The sequence below is a fragment of the Sminthopsis crassicaudata genome, chromosome 3 (assembly GCF_048593235.1).
Source record: "Sminthopsis crassicaudata isolate SCR6 chromosome 3, ASM4859323v1, whole genome shotgun sequence".
NCBI lineage: Eukaryota > Metazoa > Chordata > Mammalia > Dasyuromorphia > Dasyuridae > Sminthopsis > Sminthopsis crassicaudata.
Window position 1 is genome coordinate 537,082,358 of NC_133619.1, and position 22,654 is coordinate 537,105,011.

At 32.9% G+C, this 22,654-nt stretch overlaps 2 protein-coding genes across 8 annotated transcripts in view; one reads left to right on the plus strand and one right to left on the minus strand.

The window, feature by feature from the left end:
- ANGPTL5 (angiopoietin like 5) overlaps window positions 1–22,654 on the plus strand; it is a 155,830-nt gene that overhangs the window by 68,816 nt on the left and 64,360 nt on the right. The gene's annotated exons all lie outside the window — the stretch shown is intronic.
- Window positions 1–22,654, minus strand: part of CEP126 (centrosomal protein 126) — an 87,446-nt gene that overhangs the window by 29,699 nt on the left and 35,093 nt on the right. For 6 of the 7 annotated variants that reach the window (XR_012488413.1, XR_012488414.1, XM_074304431.1 and 3 more), the window contains exons 3-5: window positions 16,673–16,818; window positions 13,636–13,747; window positions 6,051–6,252 (exon numbers count right to left, since the gene is read on the minus strand). Coding sequence is in view for 5 of the 7 variants with exons in the window: in XM_074304431.1 (XP_074160532.1) it covers window positions 6,051–6,252; window positions 13,636–13,747; window positions 16,673–16,818 (460 nt within the window). In the remaining 2 variants the exon portion in view is untranslated. Of the gene's footprint in view, window positions 1–6,050; window positions 6,253–7,981; window positions 8,115–13,635; window positions 13,748–16,672; window positions 16,819–22,654 lie in introns of those variants that run through there. The other variant, XM_074304435.1, reaches the window with a different exon arrangement.

Sequence of the window (22,654 nt, forward strand, 5' to 3'; positions counted from 1 at the left end):
AGATGACAGTCCTACTATATACTTTCTCTATCATGCTCAGATCCTATTTAAGGCACTGTATCAATTCTTGATGCCATATTTTAGAAAAGATGTTGGTAAGTTGAAGAATACATAGAAGTAGGAAAACCAGAAAGGGGAAAAGCCTAAAATTCAAGCTATAATTACTTTATGTATACAGATAAAATTCTTCTACATGAAAGCAAGATGTTGATATTGCTTCCATTTCAAGGTGATGACCATGATGCCCAACTTTTTGAAGCTGTTCATAAATATTGCATTTCTTCTATTGTTCTTAATATTATAGCTGTAGATGCATTTGAAAACTAAGAGATTTTAATGGAAACTATTTCCACTCATATGAAAGAATGTTCCAAATCGCTATTGATCAGAGAAATGCAAATTAAGACAACTCTGAGATACTACGACACACCTGTCAGATTGGCTAAGATGACAGGAAAAAGTAATGATGAATGTTGGAGGGGATGCGGGAAAACTGGGACCTTGATGCATTGTTGGTGGAGTTATGAATGAATCCAACCATTCTGGAGAGCAATATGGAACTATGCCCCCAAAGTTATCAAACTGTGCATATCCTTTGATCTAGCAACGCTACTTACTGGGCTTATATCCCAAAGAAATCCTAAAGAAGGGAAAGGGACCTGTATGTGCCAAAATGTTTGTGGCAGCTCTTTTTGTAGTGGCTAGAAACTGGAAAATGAATCAATGCCCATTAATTGGACAATTGTTGGTTAATTGTGGTATATGAATGTTATGGAAGATTATTGTTCTGTAAGAAATGAACAGCAGGATGAATACAGAGAAGTCTGGAGAGACTTACATGAACTGATGCTGAATGAAATGAGCAGAACCAGGAGATCATTATACACTTTAACAATGATACTATATGAGGATGTATTCTGATGGAAGTGGATATTTTCTTTTTTTTTTAAATAAGTTTTTTTGACAGTATATATGCATGAGTAATTTTTTAAATAACATTATCCCTTGTATTCATTTTTCCAATTATCCCCCCCTCTACTCCCTCCCCTCGATGACAGACAATCCCATATATTTTACATGTGTTACAATATAACCTTGATACAATATATGTGTGTAAATCCCATTTTCTTGTTGCGCATTAAGTATTAGATTCCGAAGGTGTAAGTAACCTGGGTAGATAGACAGTAGTGCTGACAATTTACATTCACTTCCCAGTGTTCCTTCTCTGGGTGTAGTTGTTTCTGTCCATCATTGATCAACTGGGAGTGACTTGGATCTTCTTTATGTTGAACATATCCACTTCCATCAGAATACATCTTCATATAACATTGAAGTGTACAGCGATCTTCTGGTGTTATTCATTTCACTTAGCATCAGTTGATGTAAGTCTCTCCAAGCCTCTCTGTATTCCTCCTGCTGGTCATTTCTTACAGAGCAATAATATTCCATAACCTTCATATACCATAATTTACCCAACCATTCTCCAATTGATGGACATCCATTCATCTTCCAGTTTTTAGCCAGAAAGTGGATATTTTCGACAAAGAGAACTCTTACTCAGTTCCAATTGATCAATGATGAACAGAAGCAGCTATACCCAGAGAAGGAACACTGGGAAATGAATGTGAACTGTTTGCATTTTTGTTTTTCTTCCCAGGTTATTTTTAGTTTCTGAATCCAATTCTCTCTGTGCAACAAGAGAACTGTTTGGTTCTGCACACATACATTGTATCTAAGATATACTATATTATATTTAACATGTATAAGACTGCTTGCCATCTAGGGAAGGGAAAAATTGGAACATAAGTGAGTGAAAGGATAATGTTGTAAAAAATTACCCAGGCATATGTTCTGTCAATAAAAAGTTTATTAAAAAAACAACAAAAGCTAAGAGATTTTGTACTTGTAAAGCTTTGCCAAGATCTTCCTTGCATTTCAATGATTCAGTCATTATACGGTAACAGAGGCACACCAGAAGTTTAAAATTTTAAAAAGCATCATGGCTAGGAGAGTTTATGAAATTCTCTAATTATGTGTGACTGATATGGATGATGTTGAACAATCTAGAGGGAAGAAAAATCTGGCTAAGATGAGACATCTCAGGTCTGAAGAGTTGACAAACCAGATGAACCAAATAGACATATGCAGGCAACATGAATAGTTGGAAGAAAGCTTATAGCAATTTATTTCAAATTGGCCTTTCTTCTTAGGAAATTTGAAGATTTATATATTGTGCTGTGAAATTCTCCTAAATGAGAAATCTTATGTGACACTTGTATTTCTATTAAAGACTAACATTTTTCCTTTAAAAAAAACAAACTAGGTGGTATAGTAGATAAAAGTATTGGCTCTGTTCAAATGTGATTTCAGCATTTACTAGCTAGACTCCAAGCAAATCAATTCAACACTGTTTGCCTCAGTTCCCCATTTGTAGATTGAGCTAAAGAAGGAAATGGGAAACCAATATCTCTGTCAAGAAAATCCCAAATATAGTCACAGAAAGTCAGATGAGCCTGAAAAATGATATATCACATATGGTATTATCAAATAAGTTATTATTATTATTAAAAAATGAAGCCAAACTTTTCAATAAAGAATTCAATGTAATTCCAATAGACTTGTGATGGACAGAGCCTCCCACATCCAGAGAAAGAACCATGGAGACTGAATTGGATCAAAGCATAGAATTTTTACTTTTTGTTTGTTTGCATGTGTTTTTTTCTTGTGCTTTTTTTTTTCATCTTTTGATCTGATTTTTCTTGTGCATGAAAAATATGGAAATATGTTTATTTTTTAAAATTAATTTTATAATTATACTTTTTTGACAGTAAAGATGCATGGGTAATTTTTTTTTACAACATTATCCCTTGTATTCACTTTTCCAAATTTTCCCCTACTTCTCTCTACTCCCTCCCCTAGATGACAGGCAATCCCATACATATTAAATGTATTACTGTATATCCTAGATACAATGTGTGTAAAACCAAATTTCTTGTTGCACGATAAGAATTGGATTCCGAAGGTATAAGTAACCTGGGTAGAAAGACGATAGTGCAAACAGTTTACACTTAATTCCCAGTGCTCCTTCTCTGAGTGTAGCTGTTTCTGTCCATCATTGATCAACTGGAACTGAATTAGATCTCTGTGTTGAAGATATCCACCTCAATCAGAATATATCTTCATACATGGAAATATGTTTAGAAGAATTGCACATGTTTAACCTATATTGGGATTGCTTGCTGTCTACATGAGGGTGAAGGGAAGGAGAAAAATTTGGAACACAAGATTTTGCAAAGGTGAATGTTAAAAATAATCTTTGCATGTATTGGGAAAAATAAAAAGCTGCCAAAAAAAACCCACCTAAAAAATGAAGCCAACAAATAACAAGCCTTGAAGGCAACTGGGTAGCTTATAATTCAGGAACTTTAGTCTCTTGGACAGTGTAGAGATCAGACAGCTGGTCAGAGAAGGCTAAAGAACCTTCCCCTGTTCTGATAGGCCAAGCCTAGTTGTGCTGACTGGATGTGGTCCTGGGCTAAGGCCTGATAAATGTACTGAGGGGAGAAGGGGGCAGGAAACCTTGCTTGCTGAAGACACTGGCAGAAGAGTGGGGCCCTTGAATACGTTCTAGGGCAGACCAATGGGGTGAAGTTTGTAGTCATGGAAGGGACTATAAGGAGCAGGAGAATTTATGGTGACTACATGCTGGGTGCCTACCTGTGGCAAAAGGAGCAGAGAGGTGTGTCAGGGCAGGGTCCCCAGACAGTGTTTAGGAAACCACATTATGAAAAACTTGAAACCTGATGCCTGACCATAATTTTAAAAAATGAATAAGCAAAGGAGAAAGAAGCTGATCACAAATAGCTACTATAAGTTATATAGATAAGATCTGAGTTCATACTTAGAAGTAAAAGAAGTTAAAAATAAACAACACTCCTACTTTAAAGAAAAATGCCAAAAGGTCACAGGCCCCAAAAGAACTCTTGGAAGAGCTTAAAAAGGACTTTAAAATCAAATAAGAGAGGTTGAGAAAAAAATTAGAAAATTCTGAAAAGAAAGTCAACCAATTGAAAAAAGAAATCAAAATTTAAGAAAATAACTAAGGGGGAATTAATGACTTCATAAGACAACAAGAAATAATAAATAAAATATGAAACATCTCATTAGAAAAATGACTGATGAGGACAGATAGTATATGAATTGTTAGATGACCTGAAAATTAAAACCAAAAAAAGAATCTTGATACAAAATTACAAGAAATTATTAAAGAAAACTTCCATGAAATTTTAGAATGAGAAGATAAAGAAGAAATAGAAAAAAATTGGTTGAACTATTTGAAAGTTATGATTTTTTAAAAAAGAGTCTAGAGTCTGATATGATATTACAAGAAATTGTTAAGGAAAACTGCCCTGAAGTTCTATATGAGAGGGTAAAATTTAAAAAAATATTGATCACTATCTGAAAGATATCTCAAGAAAAAATTTACAGGAACATTATGATAATCAAATTTCAAATGTTATGATAGTCTAATTTCTCCATGTTAAGAAAAAAGAATACTGTAAGCAACAAGAAAAAAATTTAAATATGTGGAGCTAAAAACAGGGTAACATAAGACTTAGAAGTTTCTACATTAAAAAACTAAAGGGCTTGGAACATTATATTTCAAAGCTCAAAGTACCTTGGTTTGCAACCAAGAATAGCTTACTTAGCAAAGCTAAGTATGATCTTTAAAAAAAAAGACATTTAAATGAATTGAAAGACTTTTAGTATTTATGACAAAAAGAACAGAATCCAATAAAAAGTTTGGCATATAAGATGTAGGAGAAATTTAAGATAAACATCAAAGATCAATTATGATTAATTCAATATGATCAAATTACTTATATGGAAAAAATGTTATCTGCATTCTTAATGTTATCATTAAGTGGATAGTTTGAAAGAGCAATATATTGATAGAAGGATTAGAATGGAGGGAAATACACAACTATTAATTACAACTTTCAATCTGAATGTGAAGTTACCTATAAAACAATAGCAGAGTGGATTAAAAATCACAATCTGACAATATGTTGTTTGTAAGAAACACATTTAAAAATGAAAAAATGTATAGTTAAAATAAAAGGCTGGAGCAGAGTTTATTAAGCTTCAGGTAAAATAAAAAAAGGAGAAGCTATCAATTTCAAAGTTGAAGTTAAAATAAATTTAATTTAAAAAGATAATTAAGGAAACTATAGTGTGATAAAAAGTATCACAGAAAATAATATAAATACTATATATAATGTATGTACTAAATGTCATAGCATCAAATTTTTTTTGAATTTGTTTAAATATGCACTATTTTGTGAGAAATGATTAAATGGACTATTTCAGAGAAACTGGGGAAAAAACAAAATGATACAGATAGAATGATCATTAGAACTATTTATATAATAACACCACCATAGCAAAGACAAAAGACTTTGAAAGATGTAAGTATTCTGGTTATGCAATTACCAACTATGATTCTAGGAATGATGAATTATGCTATCTAGATAGTTGATGGAGTAAAATGCAGAATGAAACAATACAATTTTGGCCATGGTCAATGTGTAAATTTGTTTTGCATGTTTCACTATATTTGTTACTTATTTTTTTTTTTTTAATGGGCAGGGCAAGATAGGAAGGAGAGAAAATAAATGTTCATTAATTGAAAACAAAGAAAATAAAATTTATGAAAAAAAGAAAAGCAAAAGATGAGGGAAATAAAGAGAAAATTATATCAATAAATAAAAAGGCAAAAGATGGAATTTGAAAGAAGGCTTTTTATCTAGTGCATTTCATTACAAAACAGTAGTAATTGCTACTAATTAGTAATTAGTAGTAATCCACTAACAGTACATTTTAAAAATAAAGTTTTCCTTCAGGAATGCTTAAACATCTACTTTTTCATAACATGATTCCCTCTTGAGAACTAAAGTTATGCTTTTCTGCAGTAAAAATGTTGGAGAGCATCACAATAATGATGTTATTATATATTATAGTGCTCTTGTTCAGAAATTCAGATTTCATACCTGCACACTGCTTAGATGGAGTTCTTCTAAGAGGTGCTGAGTTTCTTCCAGATTATGTTGGAAACTGTCTTCCTGGCCAACAGCCCAGCTTATTTTAATATTTTCCTGCTTGTCTTTGTCAGAATAAATCCTGGATGAGAGATGTTTCTGATACATGGGCTCTATTTTTGTTACTGCAGAAGCTACAGCAGAATCTATAGTTCTTGAAAGAAGAAAAAATATTAAGTACTCCCAATTTCAGAGGCTGTTTAATAGTTCCCTTCTCTTCACTTCTTGGCCCCCACTATACAAAGTCAATTGGCAGCCAACCTTCTGGTCATGGATCTCTTTACACTTAATTAATCAGGCATCTGGTACTCAGAGCACATACATAGTCTGCATACAGGCCCATACTTGAATTCTTTTTAGCTTTGTAGAACCTGCATAAAATGTGTCTCTTATTAATAGTCTTGATACCCTAAGGGGACCTTTATACTACAATGAGGCAAGAGAAGAGGGCTTTTTGAATTATTAATAACACATTAATGTCTAATAAACTTAATTTACTTGCTTTTAAATTTGTCTTGAATTACACACATATATAAATATTCACATATTAGAAAAATATACATCTTAGTAACTTTTTGATATAATATAGTCACATTAAAATGATTATGCAAATGTCTTATAGAGATAATGAAGAACTCACTTTCAATATAGGGTCATTTCTCCCCAACTAGTATAGGAATCCCTAATTACGTTATGATTCAATTCTTAGGAGCTGTACCAAAATATATCTTGCTTAAATCTGGACTCCTATGGAGTCATCAGCCAATTCCTTAGAAACATTTCTATAAAGCAAAGGTACTTAACTAATTTTTATTTCACAGATCCTTTTTGGCAGTATAGTAAAGCCTATAGACGCCTTATCAGAATAATTTTTATTCAGAATAATTTTAAGTACACAAAATAAAATGCATAGTACTACAAACAAAGGAAATCATTTATATTGAAAACCATTATGAACAACCTAAATAGATAAATTCATGAACCTCGGGTTTAAAACTGCTAATATAAAGGGTAAAACATAACTCCATTGTTCCTTGATTCATGGATAATCTAGATCCCTTTGATTCCCAAGGAATTTTAGTCCAAGCAGGCTTAGGATATGGAAAGTATTTCTAGAGAATGGACAGTAATTCCCATTCTCTTTTGTATGATTGAGAAGCCCAAATATTGCCATCAAGAGGTATATATTTAGAATATATTGCTATTTTTTATGTAAACAAAGTATCAAAAAAGTCATAAATGACTAATACTCTGACCCCATACTACTATTATTAGAAACTGCAGAAACTTTTAGGTATAGCTGTAAATTCCAAAGATGTATAGAGTGATTTCTAACAAATTTGTCACTCTTTCTACTTACTTTTCTCCAATCCTTTCTAACAGGTGTAATTTATCCCTTTTACAAATCTTATAAGGTGCTGAACTGTAGGCAGGTTTTAGGATTAAGGGCAAATATCAGCACAAATGTTTGGAAAATAAGAGATGTAATAATGATGACATTATCTTTTGTAGCAGACACTACCTTTTATAGCATGTCTTGAAATCTGATTTTCAAGAATATATAGGATTTAGATGATATGGAAATGCTTTGAGGGCTATCAAAGTATATACCCATCTCCAATACTCATATCTATAGCTATATCATTAAATAATGGATAACCAGGTCTGTAGCTATAGTCACAGAAGCAACAAGAAAACAAACAAGGGATACCATTTGCAACAGATATTACCCTGGTTTCTGAAGTGTTAAATTAGAATACTTTTTCCTGTCTTATAATCCTTTCCCTTCTATCCTCCCCCATTTCCCCTCCCATTTTAGGTTACCCTCCCCCAAACAAATATTACTAAGTCTACTAAATAGCTAATAAACTCAATACATTTACCTTTAAAGTTGTTGTCTCAAATTTTTCTTCTCTATTCCTTTCTTCTCTATTCCACTTTCTTCTCTTTTCTTCTCTACTTTCTTCCCCCAGTGAGAAGAGATGAAGGGACGCACAGAAACAGAAGTAGAAGGGCGCATAGAAATAGAAGGCCAAGGCATGGAGGAAGAGGAAGATATATATGAAGAAGAAACAGGGATTGAAAGAGAAGATGAAATAAAGGAAGAGGGGGGCAAGCAAGGAGAGAGACTTGAAGGCACAGCAGAAAAAAAAGGAGTAACAGTAGAAGAAAGGATGGATGGAGCAACAGAAATAGAAGGGGATGGAGAATTAAGAGGTTTAGGAGAAGGAATGATAGAAGAGGAGGAAGAAGAGAGCATAGAAGGAGATGGAGAAGAAGAAATGCAAGTGGAAGGAGAGGAAGAGGTGGAAGTAGATGGAGAACAACAGGGAGGTGGACGAGGAACAAATGAGATACAGGATTGAGGTGCATAAGATGACACTTTGGTTTGTAAAGGAGATGATTGTACTGACTGGACAAGATCTGGGTTAACAGGATGCTGAGGCAATTGAGAGAGACAGCCAGGAACATAAGAATGAATGGGAGCCGGTGGATAGGGAAGATAGTTTGATGAACAGGAAGGCATCAAAATAGGCAGGACAGCTTCTGAATGAACAGGAGAAACAACTAGGCGAGTAGGAAGAGAACGGCGTACAAGGGCAGGCTTTCCAACAGATGGAGTTGAGAAACGAGTAGGATGGAAAGGATTGGGTCTAGAAGATTTATAAAATAGCTTGTTATGTGGAGCGGGATCAGAGATGGTAGATCTTTGGGGTGGGCGGGGTAGGTATTTAGGAGGTTCAGAAAGAATGGGGGCTGGAAGATGAGGGAGACAGCCAGAAAAACCAGATGTGAATGTGCTTGGAGGATGGGGGAGATAGATTGTTTGATAAGAAGGGTTTGAGACAGGTAAAAAGGAATCAGGAAGTTTAGGGGAGACAGATGGACAGAGAGGCATATTTTGCAACTGATGAATTGTAGAAAGAATTGGACAGGTTGGAAGGCTTTGGGAGACTTGATAAGGCACAGAGGCCTGTGGAGGAGACAGCTGATCAGGGCTGGAAGGTGTGGACACAGCTGGGCAGGCAGGAAGGGATCTGGATGATAGGAAGGCATTTTGGATAGGCAGGTAGAGACAGCAATATTAAGTTTCTCTGATTTATATTTTCTTCTTAAGATCTAACACTTTTCATTAATCAATGCCTCCTTTCACAAGGGGAAAGTGGATAATGTGTCAGGTCTAAAATCAGGAAAACTCATTTTCCTGAGTTAAAATCTGGCCTTAGACACATATTAACTGTATGATCTTGGGCAGGCAAGTCACTTAACTCTATTTGCCTTAGTTTCTTTATCTGCAAAATGAGCTGGAGAAGGAAACAGAGAACCACTTCAGTATCTTTGCCAAGAAATCCCAAATGGGGTCATGAAAAGAGTTTGACCCAACTGAAATGACTAAACAACAATCACAAACTTTCACAAGGGTGACAGATCTACATATAGAGAAGAAAATAGAAATTTCCCCTCCTAGCTTTTATTCTCAGCAATTCAGAGAATGTTGGCCATGAAGATAAGGAGATAGGCAATAAAACTTGGATCAAAGGAGGATGCATTGTAAAATAGCTAAGAAGGTTTTCAAAACTCTTTTTATTAGTGGACTTCCCCCTCCCATGAGCTGTTCATAATGACTGACTATATATATTTTTAAAAATAGGCAAATACATAGATATTGGAGATAGGTATATGACAACATTTTGTAATCTACAGATTTAACATAAGATAGGTTTTTAGCTGCTTATATTCTTTATGTTATCAGAAGGGAAGTCAATTCAATTTTATTACTTTGTTAAATTGAGCAAAAGTCATCTATATTCCTGGGATTTAGTTGAAAAGAAAGATTATCTGGCTCCTACAAGAATGGGATCTCTGGGGATTAAGAATCTAGAACTATTATCATAGTTGCTGGATTTAACACTGACTGATTAATCTGATTAATTTTTAACATAACTTTGTGAAATTTAGGTTCTTAAGATTTTTTATAGATAAGAACTGTATACTTTGCATGTAGATCATATAATTATGGAATTACACAGACAATGAAAGGCATTCTTTTAAGTTGTACAAAACAAAATACAAACTTGTCTTTTAGTTTTAAATTTACCAATTTTTCTCCCTGCTTAAAACTGTTCTTAGTTTCCTGAGTTTCTTTATTTGGAGTTAAGATCTTTTAACACAAAAATATTTTCTTTGATTTTTCTTAGGGCTTTAGGAAACAGTGGTTAAACTTTGGCTTTTTTTCTTTTTTGCTCTTCTGCTGTGAATTTATCAATATGTTATATTACTTTATAACACTTACCATTGATATCTTCCTTCATATATAAGTCTTTAATAAAATTGTTAACTACCATTAATATCTAGGTCTTTCTTACTTTCCTAATATTGTAATAAATGATTAAAGCCTAAATAAATCATGTCTAAAATAACCAGAATTATTTACTCAAATATTTCCAATAAATTATCATCTCACATGATGCTTAACAGCTTATATTTGTTTAAAATGAAAGAGAGCAAGTTTTACCTTATTAATTCACCATTCTAAATTGATACTTAATTGTATACCCAACTAAATTGTTTTACCTATTACTATATTGTGAGTTTTTTAATGACATAGATTATGCTTTATGTTCATACTTTTCCAAGGACTTAATATATACTTAGAAGTTAGTAAATATTTGCAGGAATGAATTAACTAATATACAAAAAGCTATATATTTAATGAGGATGTATAAACATTTATTCATACATTTACATGTGTGTGTGGTGATCAAATCTAAGAACTCTAGAGATTTTTATGATTTGTCATTCATTTCTTTTAATTACATATATGTATAGTACATATTTATATTATGCACTATATATTATTTTGCTATTTGAAAACCAGAATTATTTTGGTACTTTTCCTATTCTGACTTAAAAAGAATTCATAATGTTAAACAAGAAAAGGATCTCTATATTTCCAATGATAGTATATAAAATCTCAATAATAATGGCTGCTAACATGAATGATAGGAAGTTACAAACTCTTAGGAGCGTAGAGTGAAAGGGACTCTTCCCCCAATGTATTTTTAATTAAGTGATTTGAATTCTTTTGTTTAGAATTACTCAATGCTTACTAAATGACAGAAAAAAGTTGAATATATTAATACTTTGTTCCCCTTTTTCAGGGTCAAAAATGATACTATTTGTATACAAAGATCAGCAGAGAATATACTTTAAGCAATTTTTCTAGTTGTGAATTAGTATTGATTCATCTTAACTCCTGCCTAATCTCTTTTTTATAAAACAATGGCACACGACTGTGAGACAAATCAGTAATAACAATTAGCATTATACTTTACAGATCACAATTTTTTTTGAAACATTTCTGTGAAATAGGAAGTATTTCTGTGAAATAGGAAGTATGTTTATCCCCAATTTAACTGAAGAAGAAATGGCAGTTCAAAGGGATTGCTATCTATGGTCATATAGATGGGAAAGCAAGGATTCAAATCCAAGTTCAATGCTCTTCTATTCACAGAAATGGCTAGCTGTGTTTGAAGCTGTAAGATATGACTATTTAGTGAATATAGTGTTTTAGTGAATAAAGTTTGAGAGAGAGATGGGCAGGGGACAAAAGTTGAACACCTACTCCTTCACTATTATTATTCACAATTACTTCAGCAGTGAGACTCAAATTTATTTCTTTAACCTATGACCCCAAGTTTCATTTCAAATACCTCACTCCATCTGGTTGTCCTGTTAGCTCAAACTTAACTCATTTCAAACTCAATACTTTAAAAACTAAATTCTTAAATTCTCCCCAGGAACTGTCTGTTAATCATCTTCTATTCTCTATGTAACTTGCTTTGTATATTTTTGTTTGCTTTTTTCCCCAATTAATCTCTTGAGAGCAGGGCTTTTTTTTTAGCTTCTTTTTATATCCACAGCACTTACTAAGGCACAACGCATAACACACAGAAAATATTTAATAAATGATTATTGGCTAACTGAACAACTGGTTGGACCAACTCCTATTCCCATTTTTTTTTAAAGCACTACAATTTTCTAGCTGTTTAGATCTGAATTCTGTCCCTTCCATTACAATACTATTAGTAGTTATAGCATTGTCCATCCCCTTAGTTCTGGACATTTGCAATAAACTTTATGATGGAACTCACTGACACTATTGTGTTCTAATTTATCCAATACAATTCTATTAGGTTAATGTTTCTAAAACATCCTTTTTGTAATGTTACTTATTGGTTCCCTATTACTATAAGTATGAAAGCTGAACTCTCAAGCCTGATGCTATTCAAGGTCCCCTAAAATTTATCAACAACTTTTTCATTCACAACATTTTTCCTGTTTGGGATACCTTTCCCTCTGCCTATTCATATCATACCCATCCTTTGCGGCTCTTATGATATCCCATATTCTCAAAAAACCCTTTCTGAACATTCCATATTAATTTCTCTTTTCTCTAAACCATTGCAAACACAATGAATGTATCACTTACTTTGACAATGAATCATTTTTCTTTACACTGTTTTTAAGCTTTTACAGAACAGTTGATCTTAAGAATTGTAAGGCACTTTAAACTGAAGTATAGTGGACAGAGCACTGAATCAGGAAGCAGTAGTAGTGGGTATGAGCCAGGGATCTGAACCTTATGTAATTTTCAAATTAAGAGATAAAGCGGTCTTCAGTGAATACAGGATTTATATCAAGGAAGAACTATTAGAAATTATCTAAGTTTATTTAATTTTATATGTGTGGAACCTGAGGCCCATGGAAATTAAAAAACTTAGCTAGTACATAATAGGTGTTTAGTAAATACTTGCTGAATCAGACTGTATCAAAGTATAGTAGGTAGTCAGTACCAGAGGTGAGAAATGATCTCAAATTCTCTGACTCCAAATCCAAACTCTTACATTAGTGACCAAGTCACTTGATTTTTTTCATATGTATGTCTCATTTCTCCAACTTAACTATAAGTACTTGTAGGAAAGAAATATTAAACTTCTTTTTAAATTTATTTATGTAATTTATTTCTATGAACATTATTAGTAGATATATAATAACTGCAAAATACAGAATCAGAAAGGGCTTGAAGAGTTTATTTATTCATCCTTTGGAAGGCTACACTTAAACTACTCTGTACAGAAGTATATCCTGGCCTTTTAAAGAGCTCATGATTAAAATCTACAGTGGGTGATAACTTTTTACCCATGAGAAAACTTTGTTATACCCTGCCTCAATTTCTCAGGCTATCTTTGAATTCAATTTTTCTTCTATTCTTAGTGGAGATGGATAGAATTTGGTTTTAATTTTTCTAACAATTGTTTCTGCTAACTGATATTGCCCTAAAGAAAAAAAAATTAACAACTATATCAACTGCATAAGTCCTATTCCACTGTATTTAAATTTCATCTCTAAAAAGGAAATAATATGGAGCTAAGCATTGAAGTACTAATACAATGACAGCAAAAATATCACAAATATGATGTAACCTAACCAAGTAATATTAAATAATGTAAACAGTAATACTAAAAATACTTACTTCCAATTTATTGTAGGTCTTTTGGAAGAGGAAAAGTTAGATTCTTGTTTCAAGCTGAATCCCTGAATTTGTTCAAGAGCTTCTTCTAATCGAGGAACTGGTTTTTGATAAACTTGTGTGCATAACAAAAAAACATGAAATGGCATAGAATTAATTACTTGTAAAAATAATCTCTCTGGTCTTTTGTATTTCAAGCATCATATAGTTCATAAATAATACAAATTTGAGTTTTATTTATCAAGAAGAAAGATTTTTTGAATTATGTTAAATTTTTAAATAAGTTATTACACCTTCAATTTCTTATAGAAAATTTTAGAGAGAGATGTAATAAAGAATTTTGATCACACGCACCTGAATGCCTTCTCTCCGTTAAAAAATATTAGCTATAATATCTTTGACTTTCATCAATTTCTACATCTTGCATTATATTATATTTAGGTGTCTAGATGTTTTATCTCCCTACTACATGTAACTTACTTGAGGGCAAGGACTGTAATTTTCATAATAACGATCATATTTGACCCCTATATAGCACTTTAAGGTTTGCAAAGCACTTCATAAACATTAATTATCTTACTTGCTGTCACAACTTTGTGAGCTAAGAACTATCATTTCCATTTCGTTTTAGAGGAATTAGAGATATGACTTGCCTGTGATTATACAGGCACATAAGGCAGAATTTGAAACCAAGTCTCTCTTAAATCTAAATCCATCTCTTTCCTTTTATATCATATTTGCCTCTTTATCTATCTCCCCATTGCTCAGCATAGTTCTTTACCCATTGTAGGTACTTAATATGGATTCAATTGTTGAACTGAATGATGCAAGTTCCATGTTAGAGTAACAATGAATGTTCCCAGACTATCCATTGAAGGTCCTCTCCACATATTATCTTTATTCAGAATCACTGTTTCTTTACAAAATGGTGACTTATGGTAGAAGCCTATGACAGAAGTAGATCCACTGCATGTACAATGACTGGGAATCAATCAATCAATCAATAAACATTTATTAAGTGTGTGATATATGTCAGGCATTATACTAAGCACTTCAGACAGAAAGAAAGGCAAAAGATAATCCTGTGCTCATGGTGCTGACAGTCTAACGGGAGAGACACATGCAAACAATTATATGCAAAAAAGCCATTTACAAGGTAAACAGGATACAACAGACTGAGGGAAGGTACTAGAATTAAGGTGAATTTGGAAGATTTCCTGTAGAAAGTATGATCACTGGATCACTGAATGAATGAGGTTAAGGCATAAAAAGGCTGGAGAGGGAGGCAAGTAATAGAGGAATATAAAAGCCAAAAAATGTTATATTTCATCCTGAAGGTAAAAGGGAGCCAAGAGAGTTTATTGAGTAGGAGGATGACAAAGTCAGACCTACTCTTTTAAGAAAATCACTTTGATAGCTGACTAGAGGATGGACTTCAATGATTAGAGACTGGAGGCATGAGACTAATGGGAAGCCTACTGCAGTAGTCTACACAAGAAGTGATTAATGACAGCCTGCACCAGTGTTATGGCTTTAGCATAGGACAGAAGGATAAAGATGTCACAAAAGTAGAACTGACAAGAATTGGCAGAATATGAAGGATCTGAGATAGTGTAGAATGAATCCTTTGCATCTTATGCATTATTTTCTTGTGAGGATGACATAAAAATTCTCATATGCACAATTTGCAGTTACTACCTTGAATACTTTTTTGGGAACTGGGGAATCTTTTTTTTAATCTATAAATAGTAACTAACACTTAGACATAAGCTATATCTGAACTTTATTTTGCCAATTTTTAAAATGACTTAATTTGGGAGAATAACAAATCAAAATAAGAGACAAACTCTTAAGGACCAAGTTCCATTGTCTGTGAACCAAGAGACTTTGCATGTGTTAGAAGGAGAGTTTACATATATAAAGTACTGTGTAAATCTTATGTTACATGTTAGCTATTATCTAATTCAACCTACTTATTTAATAGATGAAGAAACTAGCGAAGTTGTTATTTGACTTGTACAACGTCAGAAAACTAGTCAGAGGTGGAAATAATTCCTAGTTTCCTGATTCCAGTTTAGTATATCATGTTGTTTCTCAGTAAGATAATATTTATCTAGCACAGTGCCTGGTACATAATAAATGCCTATTTTCTCCCTCTCCGTCCCTTCTTAATGTGAACCTTATACTCTAGTTTTTTCTTTTAGACAAACCAAACTTATTCCTCCCTCTGAACCTCTTTGCTCACCCTTTATCCTAGACTGTGCTCTCCCATATTGGCTTTCAGAGTTAACTCCTACCTCTTGATAAAAGGTTCTTTCTCAAGTTTTCTCTGCTATTATCTTCTCTGAAAACCTCATTATATCTGGATTGGTGATTATCTTGCCATGCAAAATTCAAAGTTGAAATTTAAAAAACAAAAACACAAAAAAGAAGTTCTTATCCCAGTATCCAAAACAAAAACACTAGGTAATAATTTTGAATCAAATGCAAACTCTAATTCCTAAAGCTATTGAATTACTGGTGCATGTAAGTAGTATAGTAGAGAGAATTGGGTCTAGAGTCAGAAAAGAACTGGATTCAAATCTGGTCTTAAACATTTAGTGTCTATGTGACCTGGGCAAGTCATTTAACCTGTCTGTCTCAATGTCCTCATCTGTAAAAAGGAGATAACAGTACCTACTTCCCAGGACGGTTGTGAGGATCAAACGAAAATAACTATAAAGTGATTAGCACACAGTGCTATATAAATGTTATTATGACTATTAGAAAATCAAAATATTCTTTAATTTCAACTTCTGATGACCCCATACTTTACTTATCTCTAACTTCAACTTCTGATGATCTAAACTTTACTTAATTTATGGATGCATACATACATACATACATATATATATACACATCTACATATTGTATTTTAAAGTTATATTGAAATCTTTTATTTGGTCTTCTGCTTTATCAGTGTATTATTAATTTCATGTTAAATAAATCTGGTGAGAGCTTTTAATTAATTACTTTGTTAATGTATTAGAAATTTATAAACCTGTTCTCCTGCGCTGAGAAGAAGGGACATGAGCACGTTGGAATTTTTCAGTGACTTCTTCAAGTTTCTGTTTTCTTTGTTGAAGAATTTGTTCCCTGATCTGGTGTTCTTTTTCTTCTTCTTTCTTGCGTTTCTCTTCAAAAGCTCTATATTAAGATATGCAAATAAATGACAGAAACATTATTATTAAGTAGCAACATTTTAAAATTCACAAGCAAAATAGATTCAGAAGATTATTTAAATCAATTTCATATCTCATAATTTCTCAGAAATAATAAAATTATTAAAAGATTAAGTTACAGTGACTTTGGGTCACTCCAAATTTGGCTAAGTGAGTCATTTAGTGGTTAGATGTTTATGGAAAATTCAGTTAAGCACACTAGAATTCTACTTGGATCACTAATCTCCTAATATAAGTTGATTTAGGATGTGGCTTTCTTCTCTCCTATTCTCAGTTTTTTTCAAACTCAAAAGCAAGTTCACAGGAACTTCCAGAATTTCTTTCTGTGTATTTGGTCCAGCCTGGCAGGTACTTGGCTCACCAAATTTTCATAATAACATTTCTAGAGGAGAGAAGTAAGCCACAGATAACTATAGCCTTTGAAAATTACTGCAATAACATTAGTAATCATCCCTGAAAATAAAATATCCAAACTTATACACAAAGACTAAAATAAGTTAAGCTTATGAGCATTAATTAATATTAACAACATAGTGAAACATATTCTTTACTCATATATTCCCTTTTGAACTTTTTCTTGCTATTATAATTGTTGCAACCAATGTGAATATCATTCTTTTGGTTCTGCTTTATTTACTTGGCATCACTTAATCAAGTTATCTCATTAGTTCCTATATAAGTTGTATAATTGTTACTTCTTAGGTACAATAATATTGTATTTATATATCACAATTCATGTAGTCATTTCTCAATCATTAGCTATATGGGTTGTTCCCAGTTTCTTTTTGGACAGTTTTCTCTCATGGATTTGCCTTGACATGGTAGAGGGGCTTACTCAGTGAATCTATGAGCTATGTTGTGCAGCATTACCCAAAATGATCAGGCCACAGTATAGAGCTCTAACAAAAGGTGAGGCATGGGAGAAGGAAATGACAAACTAGGCCAGTATTTTTGCCAAGACTTTTCTTGGAGTATTAAAAGAGTGTGATTATAAAAAGACATTATATTGTAAGCCCTCTCAAGTTAGGTGTCCAACATACTACTGAAGAAGAGCAGGGGATATTACCAAAGTAGCTCTAGGACTAATGAAGGCTGGACCAAAGCTGATAGGAAATTTAGCTGTAGATGTGTTCGGGGAGTGAAAACAAAGCCAGACACTATAAAGATCAACACTGCACAGGAGCCTTGCATGAAAGATGTATGGTACCAAGTTAAACTAGATGTAGTCAAGCAAGAGATATAAAGATTAAACATCAACATCTTGAGCGTCAGTGAACTGAAATGAATGGAAATGGATGAATTCAATTTAGTTACCATTATGTATATACTACTGTGAGTGAGAAGCCCTGAGAAGAAATGGAGTAGCCCTCATAGTTAAGAAAAGGGTGAAAAAAGCAGGGTGTAATCTTATAATTTAAAAATGATAGGTAGAATGAGATCTGATCAAATATCAGGCAAACTATTATTCAACATCATAGTAATACAAACCTATACTCTGACCACTGATGCTGAAGAGGCCAAAAGTCATCAATTTTATGAAATCCTATATCATCTTCTAAAAATAAGACCAAAAATGTCATATTTAGCATAGAAATTTGGAATACTAAGGTAGGAAATTAAAAGATAACTGGAATAACAGGCAAATTTCATTTTAGAGTACAAAATGAAGCAATGTAGAAACTATGAGTTTTGTCAAAATAACTCATTGGTCATAGTATACACTTCTTTTTCAACAACCCAAAAGACAACTCTACATCACGATATGGTCAATCTTGAAATTAGACTGATTATATATTTTAAAAGGTGGAGAAGCTTTATGCAGTTATTCAAAACAAGACGTGAAACTCTCTCACTCAGATAATGAACTTACTACAAAATTCATATTTCAAATGTTGAAGAAAGTAGGGAAAACCATTGGACCATAGAAATATGGTTTAAATGACATCCCTTATGAATATGAAATAGAAGTGATGAATAGATTTAAGGGATAAGACATGATAGACAAAAGTGCCTGAAGAACTATGAAAAGAGGTCTGCAATATTGTATTGGAGGCAGCAACAAAAAACTTTCCAAAAGGAAAAAAGTACAAGAAAACAAAATAGCTGTTTGATGAGACTTTATAAATAGCTGAGGAAAGAAGGAAAAAGGGAAAGGGAAAGGAGAAAAAGAAAGATAAACCCAATTGAATTCAGAATTCCAAGCAATAGTAAAAAAGATTTAAGGTTTTCTTAAAGCAGCATGCAAAGACATAGAAGAAAACAACAGAATGGGAAAAACAGGAGATCTCTTCAAGGAATTGTGAGATAATAACAAAAAAAATTCATGAAAAAAATAGGCATGATAATAAAAACCAAAAAAATGATGGGGACTTGATAGAAGCGATTTAGAAATTTAAAAAGTGATCAGAATTTACTGAATAGCTATACAATAAAGATCTCAACTTCACTGATAACCTGTTTATCATGATTAATGATCTAGTATCAGACATCCTAGACAAAGAAGTCAAGTGGACCTTTGCTCACACTAATAATAGTAGAGGTTGTAAAAATCTCAGCTGAGTTATTTTAAATCCTAAAAATTGATGTTAATTGGTGATAAAAGTGCTGCACTTACTGTGCCAATAAATTTAGAAAGATAAACAGTGCCCATTGGACTGGAAAATATCAGTTTACATATCAATCCTAAAGCAGAGCAATGCCAAAAATGATCAAATTATCAAATAACTATATTTAATATGTTAGAAAGATTATGCTTACAATTTCTATAAGCTAGACTTCAGCGATATGAGAACCAAGAATTGCCAGAAAAGCAGGCTAGTTTTTGAAGAGGAAGAGGAACTTGAGACCAAATTGTCACCATTCTTTGGATTATGCAGACAGAAGGAGTTTATTGACTCCTTTTCATTGATTACACTAAAAGCTTTGACTGTGTAGATCACAACAAAATGTAACAAGTTCTTAAAGATATTGGAATCTCAGATTATTTTACTTATCTCCTGAAGAACTAGTATTTGTCAAGAAATAAAACCAAACACGAAATAACTGATTAGTTTAAGATTGGGAAAGGAATATGGTAAAGCTATATTTTGTTTAACTTATAAGCAGAGTACATTATAGAAAATGCCAGGTTGCACAAGTTAAAAGCCAGAATTAAGGCTTCTAGAAGAAATCAACATATCAAATATAGAGACAATAACACTCTGCAGAAAATGAACAATTAAGAAGCTTCTTGAAAGGGTAAAAGAGGAGAGTGTAAAGGCTGGATTGAAGCTTAACATAAAAAAAAAAGATCAACAACTGGAAAAATATCACTTGCTCATAGTTAGGCTGAGCTAATATAAAAAATTATAATTCTACCTAAATAAATCTATTTATTCAGTGCCATATGAATCAAACTGCCAAAAATTATTTTATAAAGTAGAAAAAATAATAAAATTTATCTGGAAGAAAGAAGCAAATTTCAAGAATATCAAGGGAATTAATGGAAAAAAATGCAAAGTAAGGTGGCCTAGCAGTACCAGACCTAAAGTTTTATTATAAAGTGAGAGTCATCAGAACCATTTGGTACTGGCTAAGAAATGAGTAATAGATAAGTGGAATAGTCAATGACTGTTGTAATCTAGTGTTGGATAAACCTAAAGACTCCAGTTTCTGAGATAAGAACTCACTCTTTGACAAAAATTGGGAAAAATTGGAAAATAGTATGGCAGAAACTAGGCATAGACCAACATCTCACACACTATACCAAGAGGAAGTTAAAATGGATTCATGATTTAGAAATAGTGATACAATAAATTAGGAGAGCAAAAGATAGTTTATCTGTCAGATATGTGGAGAAGGAAAGAACTTATTATTTTTTAAATTTTTGATAGTATTTTATTTTTCGAAGTACATCTAAAATAGTTTTAGACATTAATTATTTTGGTCTTTAAAATTTTTATTATAGCTTTTTATTTACAAGATATATGCATGGGTATATTGAATTAATTTATACTCTAACATATTTAACATGTGTTGGTTGATCTGCCATCTGGGGAGGGAGGGGAAAAATTGGAACAAAAGGTTTGGCAATTGTCAATGTTGTAAAATTACCCATGCATATATCTGGTAAATAAAAACTATAAAAAAAAGATATATGCATGGGTAATTTTTCAGCATTGACCCTTGCAAAACCTTCTGTTCCAACTTTTCCCTCCTTCCTTTGCCCCCCTCCCCTAGATGGCAGGTAGACCAATACATGTTAAATATGTTAAAGTATATGTTAAACACAATATATGTACACATATCCATACAGTTATTTTGCTGCACAAGAAAAATCAGACTTAGAAATAAGGTAAAAATAACCTGAGAAGGAAATCAAAAATGCAAGTGGATAAAAACAGAAGGAATGGAAATGCTATGTTGTGATTCACACTCATTTCCCACAGTTCTTTTGCTGGGTGTAGCTGGTTTCTCTTCATTATTGAACAAATGGAACTGGTTTGGTTCATCTCATTGTTGAAGAGAGCTACTTCCATCAGAACTGATTATTATATAGTATTATTGTTGAAGTGTAAAATGATCTCCTGGTTCTGCTCATTTCACTCAGCATCAGTTCATGCTCTCTGTATTCATCCTGCGGGTCATTTCTTACAGAACATTTCTACATTTCTAACATTCATATATCACAACTTATTCAGCCATTCTCCAATTGATGGGTATCCATTTAATTTTCAGTTTCTAGCCAGTACAAAAAGGGCTGCCACAAACATTCTTGCACACATAGGTCCCTTTCCCTTCTTTAATATCTCTTTGGGATATAAGCCCAGTAGTGACACTTCTGGATCAAAGGGTATGTACAATTTGATAACTTTTTGAGCATAATTCCAAATTAGTGTCCCAGTTTTCCCACATCCCCTCCAACATTCAGCATTATCTTCCCCTGTCATTCTAACCAATCTGAGAGGTGTGTAGTGGTATCTTAGATCAACATTAATTTTTGTAAGAATTTGTGTTCTAAATTTTTCTTCCTCCTTCCCTTACCTCCTCCACCTCTAAGACAGCAAGAAATCTGACAGAAGTTAAATATGTGCAATTCCTTTAAACATATTTCCACATTTATCATATTGTTCAAGAAAAAATAAGACTAAAAGGAAAAAAAAACACAAGTTTAAAAAAAAGCAAACAAACAAAAATGGTGAAAATAGTATGCTTCAAGCTGCAGTTGGTCTCTGTATTTTCTCTCTGGAATTATGATTTTTATTATCTGTTATGGGCCAGAATTTGAAACAAGGTGCTATGTCACTGAGAGACAATGCTTATGTACTTAGTTTACACCTTTAAAGGAGTTCACACCTTTAGAGAGCATATATAAGAAGGAGATTCACAAGTTAAGGAGATTCACAAGTCAGGCAGAAATATAAGCAAGAAGCTATCAGGGTCAGAGCCACAAGCTCACAGAAACCCACAATCCCACTCTCGGAGGAGGAGTCAAGATTCATTCCAACTTCCACCTTTGTGCTGGCTGGAGACATTGGGAGGATGAGAGGCTGAAGCCAGCAGAGACCAAGGATTAGCGGCAAGAGTTCTTGGAGCCAAAGAGAAAATTAGGCCTCTAAGTAAGCTAACCGGGCTCCAGGAAAAGATTCAAAACTTTGAAGGAAAAAATAAAGGATCTGAACTTTAACTCCTAACTGCATTTGGGGTGATTGAACTGAACTGAAACTAAGGCTGCCTCTTGAAGCTCCCCAAGAAATCTGCTCCCAGAGAGCATTATATTTTAAAGAAGAACATTACAATTATCCATACCAAGTCTATTGGAT